The sequence below is a fragment of the Acinonyx jubatus genome, chromosome D1 (genome assembly GCF_027475565.1).
Source record: "Acinonyx jubatus isolate Ajub_Pintada_27869175 chromosome D1, VMU_Ajub_asm_v1.0, whole genome shotgun sequence".
Taxonomy (NCBI): Eukaryota; Metazoa; Chordata; class Mammalia; order Carnivora; family Felidae; genus Acinonyx; species Acinonyx jubatus.
The window spans coordinates 98136385-98153752 of record NC_069390.1 but is presented as its reverse complement, the minus strand read 5'-3'; the positions used below and the strand labels follow the sequence as shown (position 1 = coordinate 98153752).

Genomic DNA, 17368 nt, shown 5'->3' with positions numbered 1-17368 from the left:
AAGGCTTCCCAATGGAGCCAACGTTCCCTCAGCCCGTGATTCAGAGCTTGAATCTAGAGAGACTGTCAGCAGCGGACCGAGCTGGACCCTCCCTCCCTCGCCACCGGCCTCTCTGCTCACCACGCACGATGAGCTGGCGCTCCCGGCTCACGGTGGCCGCCGCGTTGCTGGCGATGCACGTGTAGTTGCCGTTGTGCTTGAGGGAGACGCTGGAGATCTGCAGGGAGCTCATGAATTCCTTGCTCTCGATGGTCACGCCCGAACCTGAGATGATCACCTGTCCGTCCTTCCTCCAGGTGATACGGATGGGCATGTCCCCCGAGGACACCACGCAGGGGATGTAGAGCAGCTGGCCGATGGAGGCAGGTGGGAACTCAAAGGGCTGGATCAGAGGGGGTACTGGGAAGGCAAGGGGGATTGCTGCTGTCAGCCCCCAGCCCCTCTGGCCCCAGCCTGGCCAGCAGCACCGGCTCCCTGCCCCACCCCGACTCCTCCTGACCCTGGGGCTGGGAACAGAGTTCCCGGGGGCACTAGGGCCTTGTTCCATACACGCAGGATCCCTTGGGGTGCCACTGTCCCTTGGTGCCCATCCCCTTGCCCACCCAGGCCTGCACCCACTGTCTCTGTGTAGGGCACTGGCTGGCCGGCATTAATCCTGATCCTCAGATTTTCCCCGGAATTTGGTGATGATTCACGTGCCTCTTGATTCCCATCTGCCTGTGGACACAGCTTGGGCTTTCACCCTGATGGCCCTGCTGCTCCTCGATGGCCCTGTGTCACTTTCTCATCCCAAAGATGCATCGGCTCTCTGGGGGCCTGGGGTCGACAGGGATGCTGTGCCCCGGATGTTGGGGGTGGAGGAAGGGTGGCTCTGAGACTGTCCCCTGTGCATGCCCCACAGCTGTGCGCCTAAACCCAGGGTGCTGCCCGCTGGCCTCCTCCTGCTGAGGTGCCGTCACCCGCCCCAGCCCTGTCCGCTGTCATCAAGTGTTAGCACAGGTGAGGGGAAGCCCTTGTCACTGGTTGCTGCGTCTGCCTTATGCTCACCCTCTCACCGAATCCTCCCACCAATAACGTGGTGTGGGCTTAACCGTCTCCAGTTTACAGACGAGAAAACTGAGGCTCGGAATGGAGAAGTAATGTGCCCTGGGTCATCCAGCTCCTAAGAGGTGACAGTGGGATTTGGGACCTGGTCTGCCTGCTCTCAGAGTCTAAGCTCTCTCCCTTATGCTGCCTGCATGCCTCTCTGAGAAAGGCCCAGACAAGCCCAGCCCAATGACCCTTTTGTCTCATCCGTGAGCTCCCTTTGGGTGGCAGGGAGGAGCAGAGAGAGAGCCCTGTCATTTGTGAGGCAAGCAGTTTGCTGTTTGTCCCGCTAAGTGGCATCCACGCAGCCTCCCTCTCCCCGCACCCCATCCCCCGAGATCCAGCCCGCCCCACCGCCCACATCTTGGCCCCTGTGGGGCCTGTCTGGAGCCTGAGCTGCCGTGAGAGGGATCCTCCTTTCTCAGCTCTGGCTAGAGCACCAGCCATTATCTTTATGATAACTCAATTAGGCCACAGTGACTTCCCCAGTAAGTGGGGGGAGAAGGGAGAGAAGGAGACAGACAATTAGCTTAACAAGGATGAGCACCCAGTAGATGAGATCTCCTTTCTGCAGTCAAATAATTAAATTACAAGGCTGTCCACAGTCCTCTGGCCTTCTCCCAGGCACCAGCCCCACCCTCTAGGGAAGCCTGCCACTTTCCACGCTAGGCCCACTCACAGTGGCCACCAGCAAGGGCGAGCCCTGGGGGGAAAGGAGGGTTAGCATCCTATGCATGCCGGAGGCCCTCCCTGCACCCTAAACATTCTCAGGGCTCGGCAGAGAGCCGCCACAGCAGAGAGGCCTGGTGTGGGCATAGAATAACCTTTGGCAGCCCTTTGGATCCCTCGGAAAGTTCTTGATCAAGAGCCTAGGTCCAGAGGAAGCGACATTTAGGAGGGATATTGCCCCCATGACCTCTGGGAATAGAGCCATACCCTTCAGCCGGGCCTTTAACCGAACCTTCCCAATGTCATCTCCCACCTCACCCTTTATCCGGCCACAGGGGCTCCATCGATGCACCACGAACACCCACCACTCCCACCCTTAGCTCGTGCCTGGGTGAACACCGCTGGGCATTTGTCCTTATTTCCCACCGTGTGCTCCACCAAGGGCCCACATCCAGGCCCAAAGTCCAGCCAGGTTTTCTGGGGCTTTGGTCATCGTCTGGATCTCCCCATCCCCGTCTCCCCTGGGTTGGGGCCTTGCCCCAGTATTCTGGATAGTTTGCTGGGCCTTGGGTATCTCCACATAGATTTCTCTAGAACCCTGACTCTGGTAACAGCCCAATGCCCATTGCTGAGATTTCCCAGAGGTCTCTCTGTTGAGCTCCGCTGATCTCCCGCCCTACCCCCTGGCTTGTTCGGGTGCCGAGATCAGACCGAGGCTTCTGGCCTCATTGGACTTTTTGATGAAATCGCGGCAGAGACCCTGATATGCCTCCAATCTATTTCCTTAGGCCAGACAGAACCGGTCCTGGTCCAGTTCTCCTTCCCACAGAGGCCCAAAGCCAGAGCCCGCAGCACCCGGTGTGCACCTTCACCATGACAGCTGTCACATGGTGGTGAGGTGGTGGTTTGCATTGCCACCTTCCCTGGGGGGCTGGAGCTCCTTTAGGGCAGTAACTAGGACTGATATTCCTGGCAAAATGCGTGTGTGTGGGGGGGGTAAGAATGAATGTATGTTCGGATATTATTTCCTGGGTTGATTTTAGAAGTTGAACTGCCAGGTGGGCAAGGGGTGGGGAGAACACAGGAGAGGGGTCCATCCAGAAAATGACGGGGGTTCTATGCCATTCCTCAAGACGCTGCACTTATGCTATGGGGTTTTGGAGCCACGAGCTTGTCCCTTGGTCCTTCCTGGGGGTCAGGCCCTTGCTATCATAGCCCCAAAACTGGCTCCTATGCACACTTGAACATGACCAAGGGGAGACAGGCTGCAGTGACGGGCTGCGGAGGAGGACGTGTGGACAAAGCAAGGTGCCGGGAGGTTCCACCAAGGGAGGAGAGGGCCGAGAGTTGTCCAGTCTGAGGGACTGTGCCCTGGGGATGGGCGGTCAAGTGCTACCTTTCCACTGAGAACAGAACAAGTAGAGAGCAAAAGACTGAAGTCAGGGAGGGAGGTTTAGCTCAAGCAAGGGGAAGACTGTCTCTCTCAGTAAGAAGGGATTTGGATAATGGAACAAGTTACTAAGGCAGGTTAATTCATTAATTAACTAATTCATCTAATATTTATGAAATGCCTACTCTGTGAAGGCATTATTATGCTCTGTGTGGGCTGGGGGAAGTAGAAACATGCTTCAAATACAGATAGAGCCCCCAGGAGCTCATCGTTTAAGGAAGGCAGGATATTTCCCTCAGTGATTATTGGACAAGCCCCACTGGAATATACAGATGCTGAACTCTGAGCAGCGAGACATATCATCTGGCTGGGTGACCGCAGCCTCACGGAAGAGGTGGCATTTGGACAGAGAGTTAAAGGACCCGCCTGCTGTCAAAAGGACATGGGGTGAGAGAGAGGGGAAAGGCTGAGCCATGGGGCAGAGGCCACCCGGGGGCTGTCATTCCCTTCTGGCCTTCGGGAACAACGTGGATGGTTACTGAGAGGCCAGTGGAGGAGACAGTGGCCAATATCCATCGGGGGAGGGGGCGGTTAGACATTCACATGCACTGGCTAGAGATGTCCTGTGGGAGGCAGATGACCAGACAACTCACCAGAGATCGGGGGCGGGCTCCTGGCCCCCCTCCACCCTTTGCCCCTGCTGCAGGCCAACAGGACAGGTGCGACGGTGTGGTTGATACGTGTCCCCTTAGGAACCTTTCGGTGAAAGTGCTAGGGGCTAGAGCTGCTCACAGAATTTCTTGGCTCCAGGCGACTATTCCGATACCCCCATAACTGCAGGCGCAGCGGGAGGAAGAGAAAGTCTAGGGGTCCTGGCTCCTTCACAGACTCGCCGACCACCAGGAGGGGCCCTGTGAGCGAGAGGCTCTGAGAAGCAGTGTGTGTGGGCCCTGTGATGGGTACGTGGGCAGCTGAGCTGACGTGGGGCTGCTTTCTGACCTGTGAGTCCGTAATGTCTCCCCCAGCGCTCAGAGGTGGGCATGAGCTAATCGAATGTGTGGGTGTCCATTTTTGCCTCTGGGAAAGCAAGCCTCAGCGACGGCGGGGGTGGGGGGTGGGGTGGGTGGTGACCACCTCTGTGGCAGCAATGATCAGAGACCTCTTGAGTGCTGACTGCGTGAAGGCCCCCCTCCTGGCCCTGAGCCCCAGCATATCCCCAGCACCCAGCCCAAACGTAGGCGACACAGACACCATGTGTCCCGCGGTCCTGTCTCAGGAAAGCCCTGCTCTGGCGACAGTCATCTTTGGTAAGAGGGCGACTCTGCTCTGAGAGAGGCAGGGCCGGAGCAAGGTGCTACAGTGGCAAAGAGGCCAGAGGGCAAAGTGGCTAGGGAGGTACAGTGGTCATGGCAGGTCCAGGAGGTGTCCAGCCACCATAAAGCCTTTATGGCCAGCTGCTTGGGAGTGTTGCACAGACAGGGGTGTGCTGACCACCGGCCCAGACCGTAAACACTCTATGGTGTCTCTCATCATCCATCTTTTTTAAAAAAATTTTTTTTAACGTTCATTCATTTTTGAGACAGAGAGAGACAGAGCATGAACAGGGAGCGTCAGAGAGAGGGAGACACAGAATCTGAAACAGGCTCCAGGCTCTGAGCTGTCAGCACAGAGCCCGACGCGGGGCTCGAACTCGCGGACCGCGAGATCGTGACCTGAGCCGAAGTCGGACGCCCAACCGACTGAGCCACCCAGGCGCCCCTCTCATCATCTGTCTTTGAGACTGATCCTTCGTATGTACTGCACCTGTTCAGCAGAGAGCAGAAACCGGGGAAAGTTGGAGTGGGTGCCTCTGCGGCCCGGAGATGGGGAGAGAGCCACGCCTAGCAGCTGGGGGCCAGACTCCGCTTTCCGTGTAAGTGATCAGAGGCCAGTCACTTCCCCACCATCACCCTGCCTCTGCCCCCGGGCCTCAGTTTCTTCATGGGAAAAGTGGAGGAGTTGGGCCAAGTAATCTCTAAAGCCTCTATATTTTAGGAATAATAATAACTTCGCTTCCGTGTTTTTTGCCCCACAACCCTCTCTTCTCAGGAAGGCCTCCCCTGACCACCCTATTTAAAATCGCAAACCACTCCCCCCTCCCTTTGGCACTCTCATCCGTGCTCCCTATTTGACACGGGGCATCTTTTACACACGTTATGCATTTTCCATTTGCCCGCCAGAATGGAAGCTCCCTGAGGGCAGGGATTTTTGTCTGTCTTGAGTACAGCTGTGTTCCTAGGATACTGCCCAGAATCAAGAGGCAGCACAATAAATGTCACTGAATCAGTAGATGCTGTTTCCACATCACCGTCATCACCCTGACCACTGTCAGCATCTTGAGCTCTGTCCAGTGGAGGACGCTTGCTCCTATGTGCCAGGGCCCCTCTGCTGAGGGATAGGGCCACCGGCAGCAGCTTTCTTGATGCCCCCTTCTCCCAAGTGCCACTGGGCTATCTGCCCCTGTGGAACCTGCCCTGTCCCCTTCCTGTGGATGCTGGTGGGTTCCTTCCAAACCTCCGCCTCTGCTGATAGCAGGCAAGTGGCTAGGTGACTGGCTCTTTCTTAAGCCCCACCCTGTGATCACAGAAACCCCCAACCCGTTCACGAAGGTAGAAGGGGCCCTCTTCCAAAAGCTCCAAACACGTGGCAGGCACTGGTTAGAGCAGCGGGGGGCAGACTGAGTGTGGGCGGGGAGCAGGGGCATTTGGGAATGAGAGTATGTGGGTGTCCTTTCCTGTTAGCTCTCCACGGGGACCTGGTACTATCTTCTGGTCCCGGCCTTGCTTAGCATGGGCAGAAAGCCCCTTATGCCCTTGTTTTCGTTCCAAAGGCCCTCAGAAGCTCAGATTTGGGGATGGAGATGTTCTCTCACTGAGCCAGAGCCAAGGAGCCCCAGTTGCAGCCTGCCTTCTTAGTTAATTAAACATTCAGCCCGCGTGCCCAGAGATGCTTTTATGCTACATTATTTTTCAGCTACAGGGGGCCCTAAAGACATCAAATCTAGGTTGGATCTATGTGCCCTCCTCTTAGCATCCTGCCAAGGATGTCTCTGGATGCCCAGAGACAAGCACTTGCCTTCCCTGCAGCCCTGCTCTCCCCCCGCCAGCCAGTGTCACGGGCACCAGATCCTCACTCTCTCCCTTCGGCCCTCCCACCTCGCTGGGCCATGGTAGGCGGACTCGGGCAATATTTCATCTGGTTCCACTTACAGCCACCTTTCGTGGCTCAGGAATGATGCCTGACGGGAGGGTAGGGGCAGAGCAAACATTTGTGCACGTGTGGCTGCCAGCGTGCGTGCATGTGTGCGTGTGCGTGTGTGTATGCGCCTGCAAGGGTGGACAGGTTAATGTATATTAACCTACGTGTGTGCACATTTGTTGCACGGACACGCGTACAGTATGTGCTAATAAGCACACGCGTGCACACGCGTGCACAAAGATGTCTGCACATGTGTGTGCATGCGTGTCTGGTGTGTTATGCTCTCAGCCCAGCGTTTGAAAAATTCATCAGAATACAAGCAGTCCCAGAGGGAATGGTGTCAGCGGTTGCTGTTCCAGCTCATGGAGCAGCATGGGTTTTTGCCCCTTCCCCACAGAGAGAGCCCATGGCCCCACAGAGAGGCGGGGGGCGGGAGCGACTTCCGCTCGATCCCACGCATCCGGTGCCCTGTCCCACCTCCGCCTTGCCCTCGTCTACACTCCGGGTCTCTGCTCTGATCCTCTGAGCGGGATGCGTGTCCCAGCCGGGTCGCAGCAGCGGGCAGAGTGCCGCCTCTGGGCCTGTCCCTCCTCACCCAGACTCACGTCGTGGAGGTTCCACACCCAGGGCCACCGCCTCCACCTTCCTCCTCGAGTAGCTCTTGGAACAGCACATCAGCTAATCAAGCCGTGTGCTCCTAATCAGCTCTGATGGGTTCTTCTGCAAAAGTGCATTCTAATGAGGTGGGGGGAGGGAGCCAGGGGGTGGGAGGGTGAAGGGCCGGAGCTTTCAGAGTGGCAGGGGCCTGGCGTCCCGGAGCCCCTCACACAAATGCTGCTTCTTGGTCTGGAGAGAAAACAAGGGACGACACACCCCTCCTAGGGCTGGATTTTCAGACTGTGAGGGCGGGGAAGAGGGAATGTGTGCACATGTGTCCCTACTCTGTACACACACATGCCCTGTTTGATGAATGCCAGGCTTTGTGCTGGGTGTGGGGGACACACGTGCCTGGTGCATGGGCTCTGCCCTCTAGTATCTCTCTCTCTCTCTCTCTCTCTCACACACACACACACACACACACACACACACACACACTCACTTTCCTCTTGTCGCTCAGCACAATCACAACAGGCCCAGAGAGTCGCTGAGACGGAATGCATCAGATTCAATTCATTAGGACTGATCGCTCCCTGAATGGGGTTGAATAATTGATGAGCAGAAGCAGCTTTCAGGATGCTCGGCGTACTCCGAGGCTCACTGGAGCCCTGTTATTTTTTTTTTTTTTAAGCCAACAAACCCGGCCAAATGCTCACTGGTGCGGGCGGGCGAAGGGAGTGGAGCAAAGGTTAGATGTTTTAATATGTGATGTTTACAATGTAAACTCTCGGTCCACTGCGTGTAACGGAAATGGATACGGCCGCCCTGGATGCTGGGAGGGGGTAGGCAGGCTGTGCTGTATTCAGCGGCCACCAAGCTGGGGATGTGGCCTGGGGTGGGGGGTGGGGGGTGAGGCTCCCGCCAGCACGAGGCCCCAACCCGGGCAGAGGCATTAGGCTGAGGCGGGGCCGGGGTGCCCCTCAGTCTAGCTGGGGTGCAGCGGCAGGAGGCAGGGAGGCGGAAGGCCCATGCCGTCAAGGTCTCCTGTCACCTCCCCGGGCCTGAACTGGCCACAGCCCCATCGTTCCCGGGGCACAACGTGAGGCTTCCCGGCAAGCTACTCCAACCCAGGCTCCTGTCTCCGTCGCAGTTGGGGAAATGCTCACCGTCTGGCACTGTGACAGGTGGTGGGTGCACAAGGATGTATGTGACACGGTCCCTGTGCATTGACGAGCATGAGCCCCGGTGACAAGGAGCAAGGGAGAGAGGTATTGACCACGACTTTTGCTGCTACTGTTCAGTTTTCTGGCTGTCCACCAGACATTTCTACCCGGATCTGCCATTACCACCGATTCTGGAAGGGGTCACAACTTAATGTGTCTGTCTCCCCAGATTCTTCTTTCGCCCAGACTTCCCTCTTCCTGTCGACAAAGCCTTTATTCGATCTCGCTCCAGAAGTCTGGGACCCACTGCGGCCTTCCCCTGTGCCCGGGTCCCTCCTTAGGCCGGGACCCACCCCCCCTGCCATTTCTTCCTGCCAATGGGCCCCGGGAGCCACACCAGCTTTCCTCTCCTGGTTCATGTGTCCCATGGGATACAGAGGGGGCCTCCCCTCCCTGCTGCCCTGGGGTGACACAGATGCCCAGGTGACAGGGGCTCTCAGCACCCTCAGGGACCTCCTCTCTCTTTCAGACTTCCTCTCGGGGTCCCAGAAGTCCTCTTTCTTTATTCCTGAGGTGGAGTGGGGCCAATGTTCCCTCCTCCCCGTCTGCCCTCCCCCCAGCTCTGGGTGAGAGCCCGGGGCCTGGAGTTACACAGGCCCGGGCAAAATTTTGGTTCCAGATGACAGTTTACGTACTTCTTGGCGCCCCTCGGCCTTTTCCGCCTTGGGAATTGGGGATAAGATGGTACCTGCCTTAGACAAGTGGGCAGGGGTGGGGTTAAATGAAACAGAGCAAGGAGGGCATCCGGCCACAGTGACTGGGGTGCGATGGGCCCCCCACAGTGATAGCTGTCTTATTACGACCAAGATTGCCGTCTGGGGCTGGAGACCCGGATGGTGGCCCGGAGACCACAGCGCTTCTTTCCTGCCTCCCACGTGGAGCCCCAGGTGACATCTCTGTGCTCCCAGAGCCTCAGGCTCTCCCAGTGCTCGAACCCACCTTGACCCTTAACCATTTCAGCCAATCACCAACTCTGTCCTCCCAGCCCAGCCGCCTGGCTTTTCCAGACCCCTCCACAGCCAGGCCTGGCAGGACCCACTTCCCTATCCTGTCCCCGAGCAACCAGGCCCCCCTGCTCCCACTCACTGCCCAGAAAGTCTCCAGGCCTGGGAGTTCCAAAGAACGTATCTGGGAGGGCGCTTCGTCCACACACCCACACGGCCCCAGAGCCAAGGGGACAGTCGTCAGTTACTCACACGTTCCTTCCTTTCCTTAGTTCGGTTCATCCGTTCACTTAATCCACAGGCATTTCCTGAACGGCCACCAGGGACCAGACACTGTGCTGAGTACCCTTGCATAAAACGTATCCCAACCGAGTGAGAAAGAAGGGCCTGGGCTGGAGGAGGTTTCCAAAGTCCCAGGCGGTGCTTTGTAGACCTCAAGCGGCGTTAGCAGGTGGAAGCTACCGGCCGGTCCCGTAAAAGCAGCCTGAGCTGGCCAAGCTGTGCCCCAGGAGGGAGTCAGGGCGCCCACTATGTGTCCCCTCCACCAGCATCCTGCCTCTTCTGCTCTCCTGGCTCCTGCCTCTCGCCCCCGCTTGTTGGACTGAGTTCTCGCTGGCTCCCTGCTGACGTCATGTGGCTCCCCATTTCCCACCATCTCTGCCCAGCGCCTCTCGTCCAGACGGTGACCAGGCCCCTCTCTGTGTGTCACTGTCCCCCCCCCCCCGCCCCTCACACCTCATGGATCAGACCCGCATTGTCCTGTAGACTGCGGAGGGATCCTAGGTGCACAGGTACTCCTGACCTTCTCTGTCTCCCTCCAATCTTCCACGCTGCCCCCTTTCTCCCAAACACCCGGTCGGGACTCTCTCTTCCTCCACCTTCCACTGACTCAGGACTGCCTGAGCACCCAGCCAGGGAGGCAACCCACAGTCCTGGGTGACCAAGTGGTCTCTGGGTCTGGGGAGGGGGCCTACCTTTGACGGCCACGTGGACACTCTGGCTGATGGACAGCTGGGGCTGGATGAGGACGCTGCACAGGTACTCGCCCTCGTCCATGCCCTTCTGAACATCGGTCAGCTTCAGGGTCCCGTTCTCGAACACCACCTGGCGGTGGTTGTCGGGCAGCAGTAGGGCGTCCTTATACCACTTGATGGAGTAGTAGGGGTAGCCGATGACCCTGCAGTTGATAAGGGTGTCCCGCCCGGCGACAGCTGTGATGTTCTTCATCGCCCGGATGCTGGGGGGGCCTGGGCAGGAGTCAGGAGGGACAGGGGGTGTGGTTAGCCAGGGACAGCCGGAAGCTGCCCTGGGACTCTCTTCTCAGTCGCTTGGCTCTGAAACTATCGGGGGATGGAAATTCGGGGGGGGAGGGAGGGGAGCCTTTACTGCAAGGCTCAAGGCAGAGGCTGGACCGGGGCGGGGGCAGTCTTGGTCCCTCCAGGACTCCCCGTTACTAGCTTCAAAGAGGTGCAAACAGACACGCTCCATTCATGCCTGGGACCAGAATCCATCCCTCTGATGGGACGGGGTGTGTGAGCCAAGGGAAGCCTTGGCAGGAAGTGACCGGGACTCGGGAGGACGGGTCCTCATTTACAAGATTCAGATTTGGGGGTCCCAGTGGACATGTGAAGATTTGGCTATTTTCATTCAACTTGCTCATCATGGTCTGGAACCAAAAAGGATCTTGTATACGTTATATATTTAAAGGACAGTAGGAAGGTCTTCGTTGGATGAGCCGATGACTTTTTTCCAAACAGGTTAAGTGCATTTTGTGGGTCCCTGAGAAGGGGCCTTAAATGAGGGGCTCTGATCACACTGACTGTGGGGAGGGGGTGTCTTCAGCTGGGTTGCCAGGCAGGTGGCAATGTGGGAGTGGTAAAGAGGGCTCAGAGGCCACCAGGCAGGGTCAATGCTGGAGTGGGTACCAGAAACTCCAAGCTTCAGGTGCCTCCTGAGAAGACAAGGGACTGGACCAGGGGATCCCGGGACCCTGTAGCTCTAAGCCTTCCCATGTGAAGAAGGCAGGAGGGTGGCCAATGGGAGCCCACCTTTCTCATGTGGGGGGTTGGAGACCTGACACAGGTGAATTTAGTGGGAACCGCTGCTCTCCTTCCTGTGCCCATGGCAGCCACCCGTGCTCCTCCCTCCTCCTCCTCCTGTGCCCTTGGGTTAGGAGTCCCTGGAGGGGCCAGATGAGGACCGTCTCACCCACAGGGCTGCAAAGCTTCTGAGGGGGCCCTTGTCACCACAGTGACTTGGAGAGCTGAGATATGGGGATGATCATCTGAGGACTGCTTCCCCCACTCCTGGGGGTGTCTGCCACGGGGCACCCCCGCCCAGCCTGAGCTTCCCGCTCTTGATGGCTTGGGCCTCGGTGGGGAAGAGGGGACGGCAAACTGGGGGGGAAGACAGTGTGCTTGCTCCCGGCTGCTTACGCCTCCTGCAGCATTCGAGGGCCGGCTCAGTGGGAGGACGCTGGGAGCACAGCTCTGATGGACACCCCCATCAAAGGTCAAGCCTGGCCCCACTGCCCCATCCTTGTCCTTGTCCTTACAAGGCCCTGGTAGGGCTGGTGGTTGCTATGGGGTGTGTCGTGTACCCGGGGCCAGAGAGTCTTGATGGGGAGGGTTGGGGTAGGGGATAGGTCCCACTGGAGGAGGAGAAGGGGGAGGAGGAGGGGACAAGAATGCAAAGGGTGGGGGTGACCGTACCCCCCCCCCCCCACACACACAAGGATGATGGGGTTGTGGAGGGCAGGTAAGAGGGGAGAAAGAGAGGAGAGAGACCTCTACTAAAATCAAAATGACAGTTAATAATAAGTACTAATCACCACAAGAATGATGGTAACCACAGAGATGGCAAAGGAACTCAAAAGCCTATTCTGATATTTAAATGTAGACAGGCACCTCTTACGTTTATTCGCGCCTGATATTCAGCACTGCCCACCGAGTTCCGCGCCGTGCACCGGTATACGCCCCCGTCGCGGATCTGGGGGCCCGTGACGTTCATGTGGCTGATGGTGGTGCCGTCGGACATGGTGTGTTGGTTGGTGCGGTGGCTCCCGTCCCGCACGATGGGCTCATCGTCCAGGGCCCAGGTGACGGTGGGGGGCGGGGCGCCCTTGGCCGCACACATCAGCGAGAACTGCTCCCCGGGGTTGACCACCTTCTCGCTGAAGGACGAGACAATGCGGGGCGTGCCATCTGCAGGGAGAGAGGAGCCCCCCCGCTGAGGGTCACGGAGCCACAGAGAGACCGCCAGCCAGGCCACCCCGCCCTGGCAGAAGGGGAGGAGACAAAGCGGATGCTGACGACAATGATCACGACAGAGCTCCCATGGACACCGACTCATGTGCTATCCACACAGCCCTGTGACGTGCCCATTACTACCGCCCACGATTCAGGACTCCTGGATTTGAATCCTCCTGCAGCCACTCGTGAGCTCTGTGTCTTTGGGGAAGCTGCTCAACTTCTCTGAATCTTCCCATTTCTTATCTGTGGAGGATGGAGATATTGGGGACAGCCACTCTACCCTCCTCATACTGATGTTGGGAGGTCGAAACGGACAACTGCGTTAAAGATGCTTTGCAGGGCGCTTTTGTAAGCGCTCAGTGAATGTCAGCTCCTGTCGCCTTTTCTTTTTCTGCCTCTCGCCTCCCTGCATTAGTAAAGACGACGGGGCTCAAGAACCCCGTCTGGAACTAGGACCTGACTGGGCCAGACCCGCAGAGTCTGATTCCAGCCCTCATTCCAGCAGGTGGGAGCTGGGGTGCTGTGGTCCTGTTAGCAAAGAGCCTGAAGTTTGAGGCTTAGCTGCTGCCCAGAGGCACTGGTGCATGTGTGTGGCTGGAACTTAAGTCTTGGCTAGCTCCGTAACCCTGGGCAGGACAATCAACCCTGCCGCCCTACCTTCCTCCATGGAACAGGAGGCACGTAATTCCTGAACCTGGCCATCCTTCCACACAGGCTCGTTTTAAAGGATTAAAGTACGTGTTATGCACTTTAGCAAGTAAAAACCGAAACAAACATTTAGAAGAAGGTAAGGCAAATGTAACATGGTGTTTTACATCCCACCCACATTTCACACTAAGATGCTGACGTTAATCTGGTCTGCCAGTCCCCAGCTCCATTTCCGGGGGAGACTTTTACCTAAAATATGGAAAGAGCCTGGCGCCTGGCAGAGCCTGGGACTCCGCACTAGGGGTCACAGCGTCTCAACCCCCCCCCCCCCACCCTGCCACCACTTCCTTTCCTGAACTCTCTCCCTTTCTGGCTGCCCCTCCCTCCCCACTCTCTGCCCTTCCCACCAGCCTCATTTCCCACATCCCTACTCCAGACCGGCCATCAATGGCTGTCCTCTGAGAAAATGTGCGGTGTGGGGAGTCAGTTAGTCAGGGAGTCCCCAGAGATGTAAGGGGCCCATCTTGAACTGCTCTGTGCCTGCCTTCCGTGCTTCCTCGTGAGGAAGAGAGGCCAGGATCTGGCTGGACAAGAAGAGGCAGGGGCTGAGGGAGGGCGGCACTTTACTGGGCACTGTCCTAGGGTGAGGGATAAGGGGATGCCTAGTCCCACGGCTAGGAATGAGGACCCACAGGCTGTGACAGGTAGACCTGTGGGGCTTGCCTGGGTTTGGTGCCTTTGTTACTACAGTGAAAAATCCTTGGAAGCAATAGGCTTGAGGGTTTTTTTGTTGTTGTTGTTGCTTCTGTAGCAACAAAGGAGCCCGGAAACCACTAAATTTATTGGTAAGGATAGGGTCTCTGCTAACCCCCACTGTATCTTTCTTCTTTGTGCAGATAAGAAAAAGATGCCTCCTCTGTGTGGTCACAGCCTGGTGCCAGGGCTCACGGCTTGGCAAGTGGGATTCAAGCTGGATTTCAGTCCTTACTCTTGGTCCGGCCCTCTTGGTTGGGCGCTTTGTGCAGTGAACAACCTGGACAACCATACATATGTGCCAGGTGAGGAACCCTGGGTGGTAGTAAGTAGCTTTACAGGGAGAGAGAAGCAAGTGAAAACCCAGGTCTGTGATAAGAAACAGAGCCTGCTGTGAAGAAGCCTCGGTCATGGAGAGGATTCAAAAACCCATGAGGCTGGCAAGAAAGGCAGAGAATGGGGAGAGAAGGACAGCTAGAAAAAGAGGGCTCAGGGAAGAAGGCAGAGGAGGGGCCGAAGGCAGTGACTCCTGGTGGGCAGTCCCGGGGCCTTGGTGAGACTGAAAGCCTTTGAGATCCTAAAGAACACTCCTTTAATAGTAAGATTCTGGCGATTTCGGAGGGCAGGGGCAAGATGGCCCGGTGATTAAGAGACTTGAGTTCAGATCCCAACTCTTGACTCTTGGCAGAGCTGAATGACCTCGGGCAAATGACTGAAGCCTCAGTTTCCTCAACTATAAAATAGGGAACTTAAAAAAAAAAAAAAGCATCTCCCCACAGGGCCCGTGGGAGGAGGAACTAAGCCAGGCACCTGCCTGGACGGATGTCTGCTATCAGGAGGGGAGGGAGGCAGCCTGGGGCGGGGCACCTTCCGGCCAGGCCCCGGGGGTCCTGAACCCACCCCTGTGCTGGCTGCCCCAGCTCACCCTCCAGCACAATGATGGCGAAGTCCTGTGCGGTCTGGGCCTTGCGGGTGGCGAAGCACTGGTAGGCCCCAGAGTGGCTCTTCTGGGCCGAGGTGATGAGCAGTGTCTCGTTGCTGAGCCCGCGGATGGAGACGGCCTCGTCAGGCAGCACCAGCTCAGTGTTGCGGTACCAGCGGATGGTGAACTCCGGGGAGCCCAGCAGGGCACAGGACAGGATGACCGTGCTGCCAATGCCGGTCTTCAGCTTCTTTGGTGTCAGGGTCACGTGAAGGGGGTCTGGGCCAAGCCAGCAGGGGAGGGGTGAGGGGGAAAGGTGGGGGGAGGAAAAGAAAAGAGAAAGGGCTTACCGTGGAGCAGTGTGGCTGGGGGTGGGCTGGGGGAGGCCCTGGTTCTGTCTCCAGACTCCTGGTGAGGGGGACCGGGCCGAGTGAATTCCCTCTCTAGACCTCAGTTTACCCATCTGTCAAATGTCAGCGTCAGGCCAGAAGATCGCTCTGTACCTCTTGTGATGACGGCCTGCACTTTCTCGATGTGCGCGTCGGTGGGGGGGTGGGGCGGGGAGCACCCTTCAGCTCATAAGGAGGACGGGAGATTGGCTGGCTCGTCATCTCCCCTGACCCCCACCCCAGAAACCAGGGAGGCCCCCGGGGCCCTGCCACCTGTCTCTCACACCCATACAGGTAACCAATTTACACGCACCAGGACTCTGCTCTTCACCCCCACCTCCCCTGCCCTGCTGCAGGTCCCCAGCTCCCAGCCCGCAACCATCCTCCTCCCTCCCTGCGTCCCTCCATCCGTTCTCTGTGCTGTGGCTGGCCACTGCCCTGCTTGGAATGGCCATGGTGCCCAACAACTCTGTGTGGCATTCAAGGCCACCAGGGCTCCTAAGGACCTGCCCCCCCCTTCTCAGCTCCACACTCCTCGAGCAGCAGTGCCCTGTCTGGGCACCCTGGGCTATTTCTTGCCCCAGAGCCTCCACCTAGAGCATTCTTTGTCCCCTTTGCCTAAGGCCTACTCATCCTTCACACTGCGCTCAGGACATCTCTGCCAGGAAGACTTCCTAGATACCACTCCCGTCCCAGGCTGGGTCAGGACCCCTCTTCTGGGCCTCCCTGTGTGTAACTAGGACCACACAAAGCACGTGGTCTCTTAATCACTTCTCTGTGTCTGTCTCTCCCTCTGGGTGGTGAGCACTTGAGAGCAGAACAACGTCTGTCACCTTCCATGTCTGCCCCAGGCTGGCCTCTCTCCCCAGATCCCCGTGGGCTTGGGGTTCTCTATAGGAGAACCCTATACAGGACCCCCCGTGATGTAGCCTGGAGGATAGGGGACCCCAGCCTGGCTGGGCGGGGTGTAGTCAAAGCGCACAGGAGTCTGCTCACGCTGAGTTCTCCCGTTCTCCCCGAGTCCCCGCCCTGGAAACGCCAGTGCACACGAGGCAGGTAGCATCCCATGCGTCCCAGTCCCCAGCTGGGGCTCCCACCTTGCTGCCCTGCACACTTGGAGACAAGATGGGCAGAGGCTTGGGGGGCAGAATGGGTAGTGTGTGTGTGAAAAGCATGCTTTCCTGTCTATGGCCCTGGCAGAGAGGGGCAGTCAGAGAGGACGGAAGGCAGAGAAAAGTTATGTCACTTTCCCTTGAACCTGGCTGTCCAGCTGAGCCCAGTGTGGGAGGAAGATGGGCAGCTGAGTGTCAGAGGGGGAATGAGGTGCACCTACATGTACAAGCCAGCTGGGGTGTGCCCATGGCTGGGGGCGGCCACTCGTACGTCCGGGCGCATGTGCCGGGATGTGAGCATGTTGGCGAGTAGCATGGGTGCCTGTGTGATGTGTATGGGTATGGTATACGTGGGCATGTACGTACGGAGAAACGGGCATGTGAACTTTCAACCCACCTGCCTGAACGTGTGTGTACGTGTGCGTGTGTCTACGTGTGTATGTGAGTATCTGCTCGCCTGTGTGTCCTGAGGCGGGAGCTGTGAACACCACATTACCCAGAGTCAGGCTTGCTAATTTTCCGAGGACTCAGGGGTGTGCCGCCCTCCTGACCTGTGCCCTGAGACAGCGTGTGTGTTTGTCTGTGAGCATGAGATGAGAGAGAGAGACAGAGAGAGAGAGAGAGACAGAGAGAGAGAGAGAGAGAGAGTGTGTGTGTGTGTGTGTGTGTGTACCAGGAGGGTGGGGAACAGGGGGGAAGGCATATTGAATGATTTGGGACAATACTTAGGGCAAGGAGTGGGGTATCAGCCCTGGTCCCTCCCCCTGTCTGCCCTGCTGGCTGGGGCACGTTAGCACGTGAGGAGCCCCCGTCCCCTGAAACGGGGCTCTAACCCAAGCATCTGCATCATGCACCGTCACTCCCACAGTGTTTCCTGAGGCTCCTGCTCTTCCCACTTCACATGTGTTCACATGTGGGGGGACTTCTTCCCAGCACTGCATGCAGATGATAAACGTCAAGATGCCCTCGTCTATGGGAAGGAGACGGGGTCACATCTGGGCTGAGGACAACAGGAGACCAGGCCCGGGAGGCCAGCCCGGCGGGGAGAACATCCGGGGGTCTGCAGACCTGTAGCTCTATGCTCTTGACATGGGTGGGGGTGGGGGTGGGAGTGGGGGTGGGGCGGGAGGGCTTCCCTGCTCAATCT

The 17368-nt window shown here is 57.8% G+C and overlaps 1 protein-coding gene across 1 annotated transcript in view; it reads right to left on the bottom strand.

Annotated features, from left to right (window-relative positions):
* DSCAML1 (DS cell adhesion molecule like 1) overlaps positions 1–17368 on the bottom strand; it is a 348259-nt gene that overhangs the window by 79622 nt on the left and 251269 nt on the right. The window contains exons 6-9 of the mRNA XM_027036614.2: positions 14724–14999; positions 12053–12349; positions 10121–10393; positions 121–399 (exon numbers count right to left, since the gene is read on the bottom strand). Coding sequence (XP_026892415.2) covers positions 121–399; positions 10121–10393; positions 12053–12349; positions 14724–14999 — 1125 coding nt within the window. The remainder of the gene's footprint in view (positions 1–120; positions 400–10120; positions 10394–12052; positions 12350–14723; positions 15000–17368) is intronic.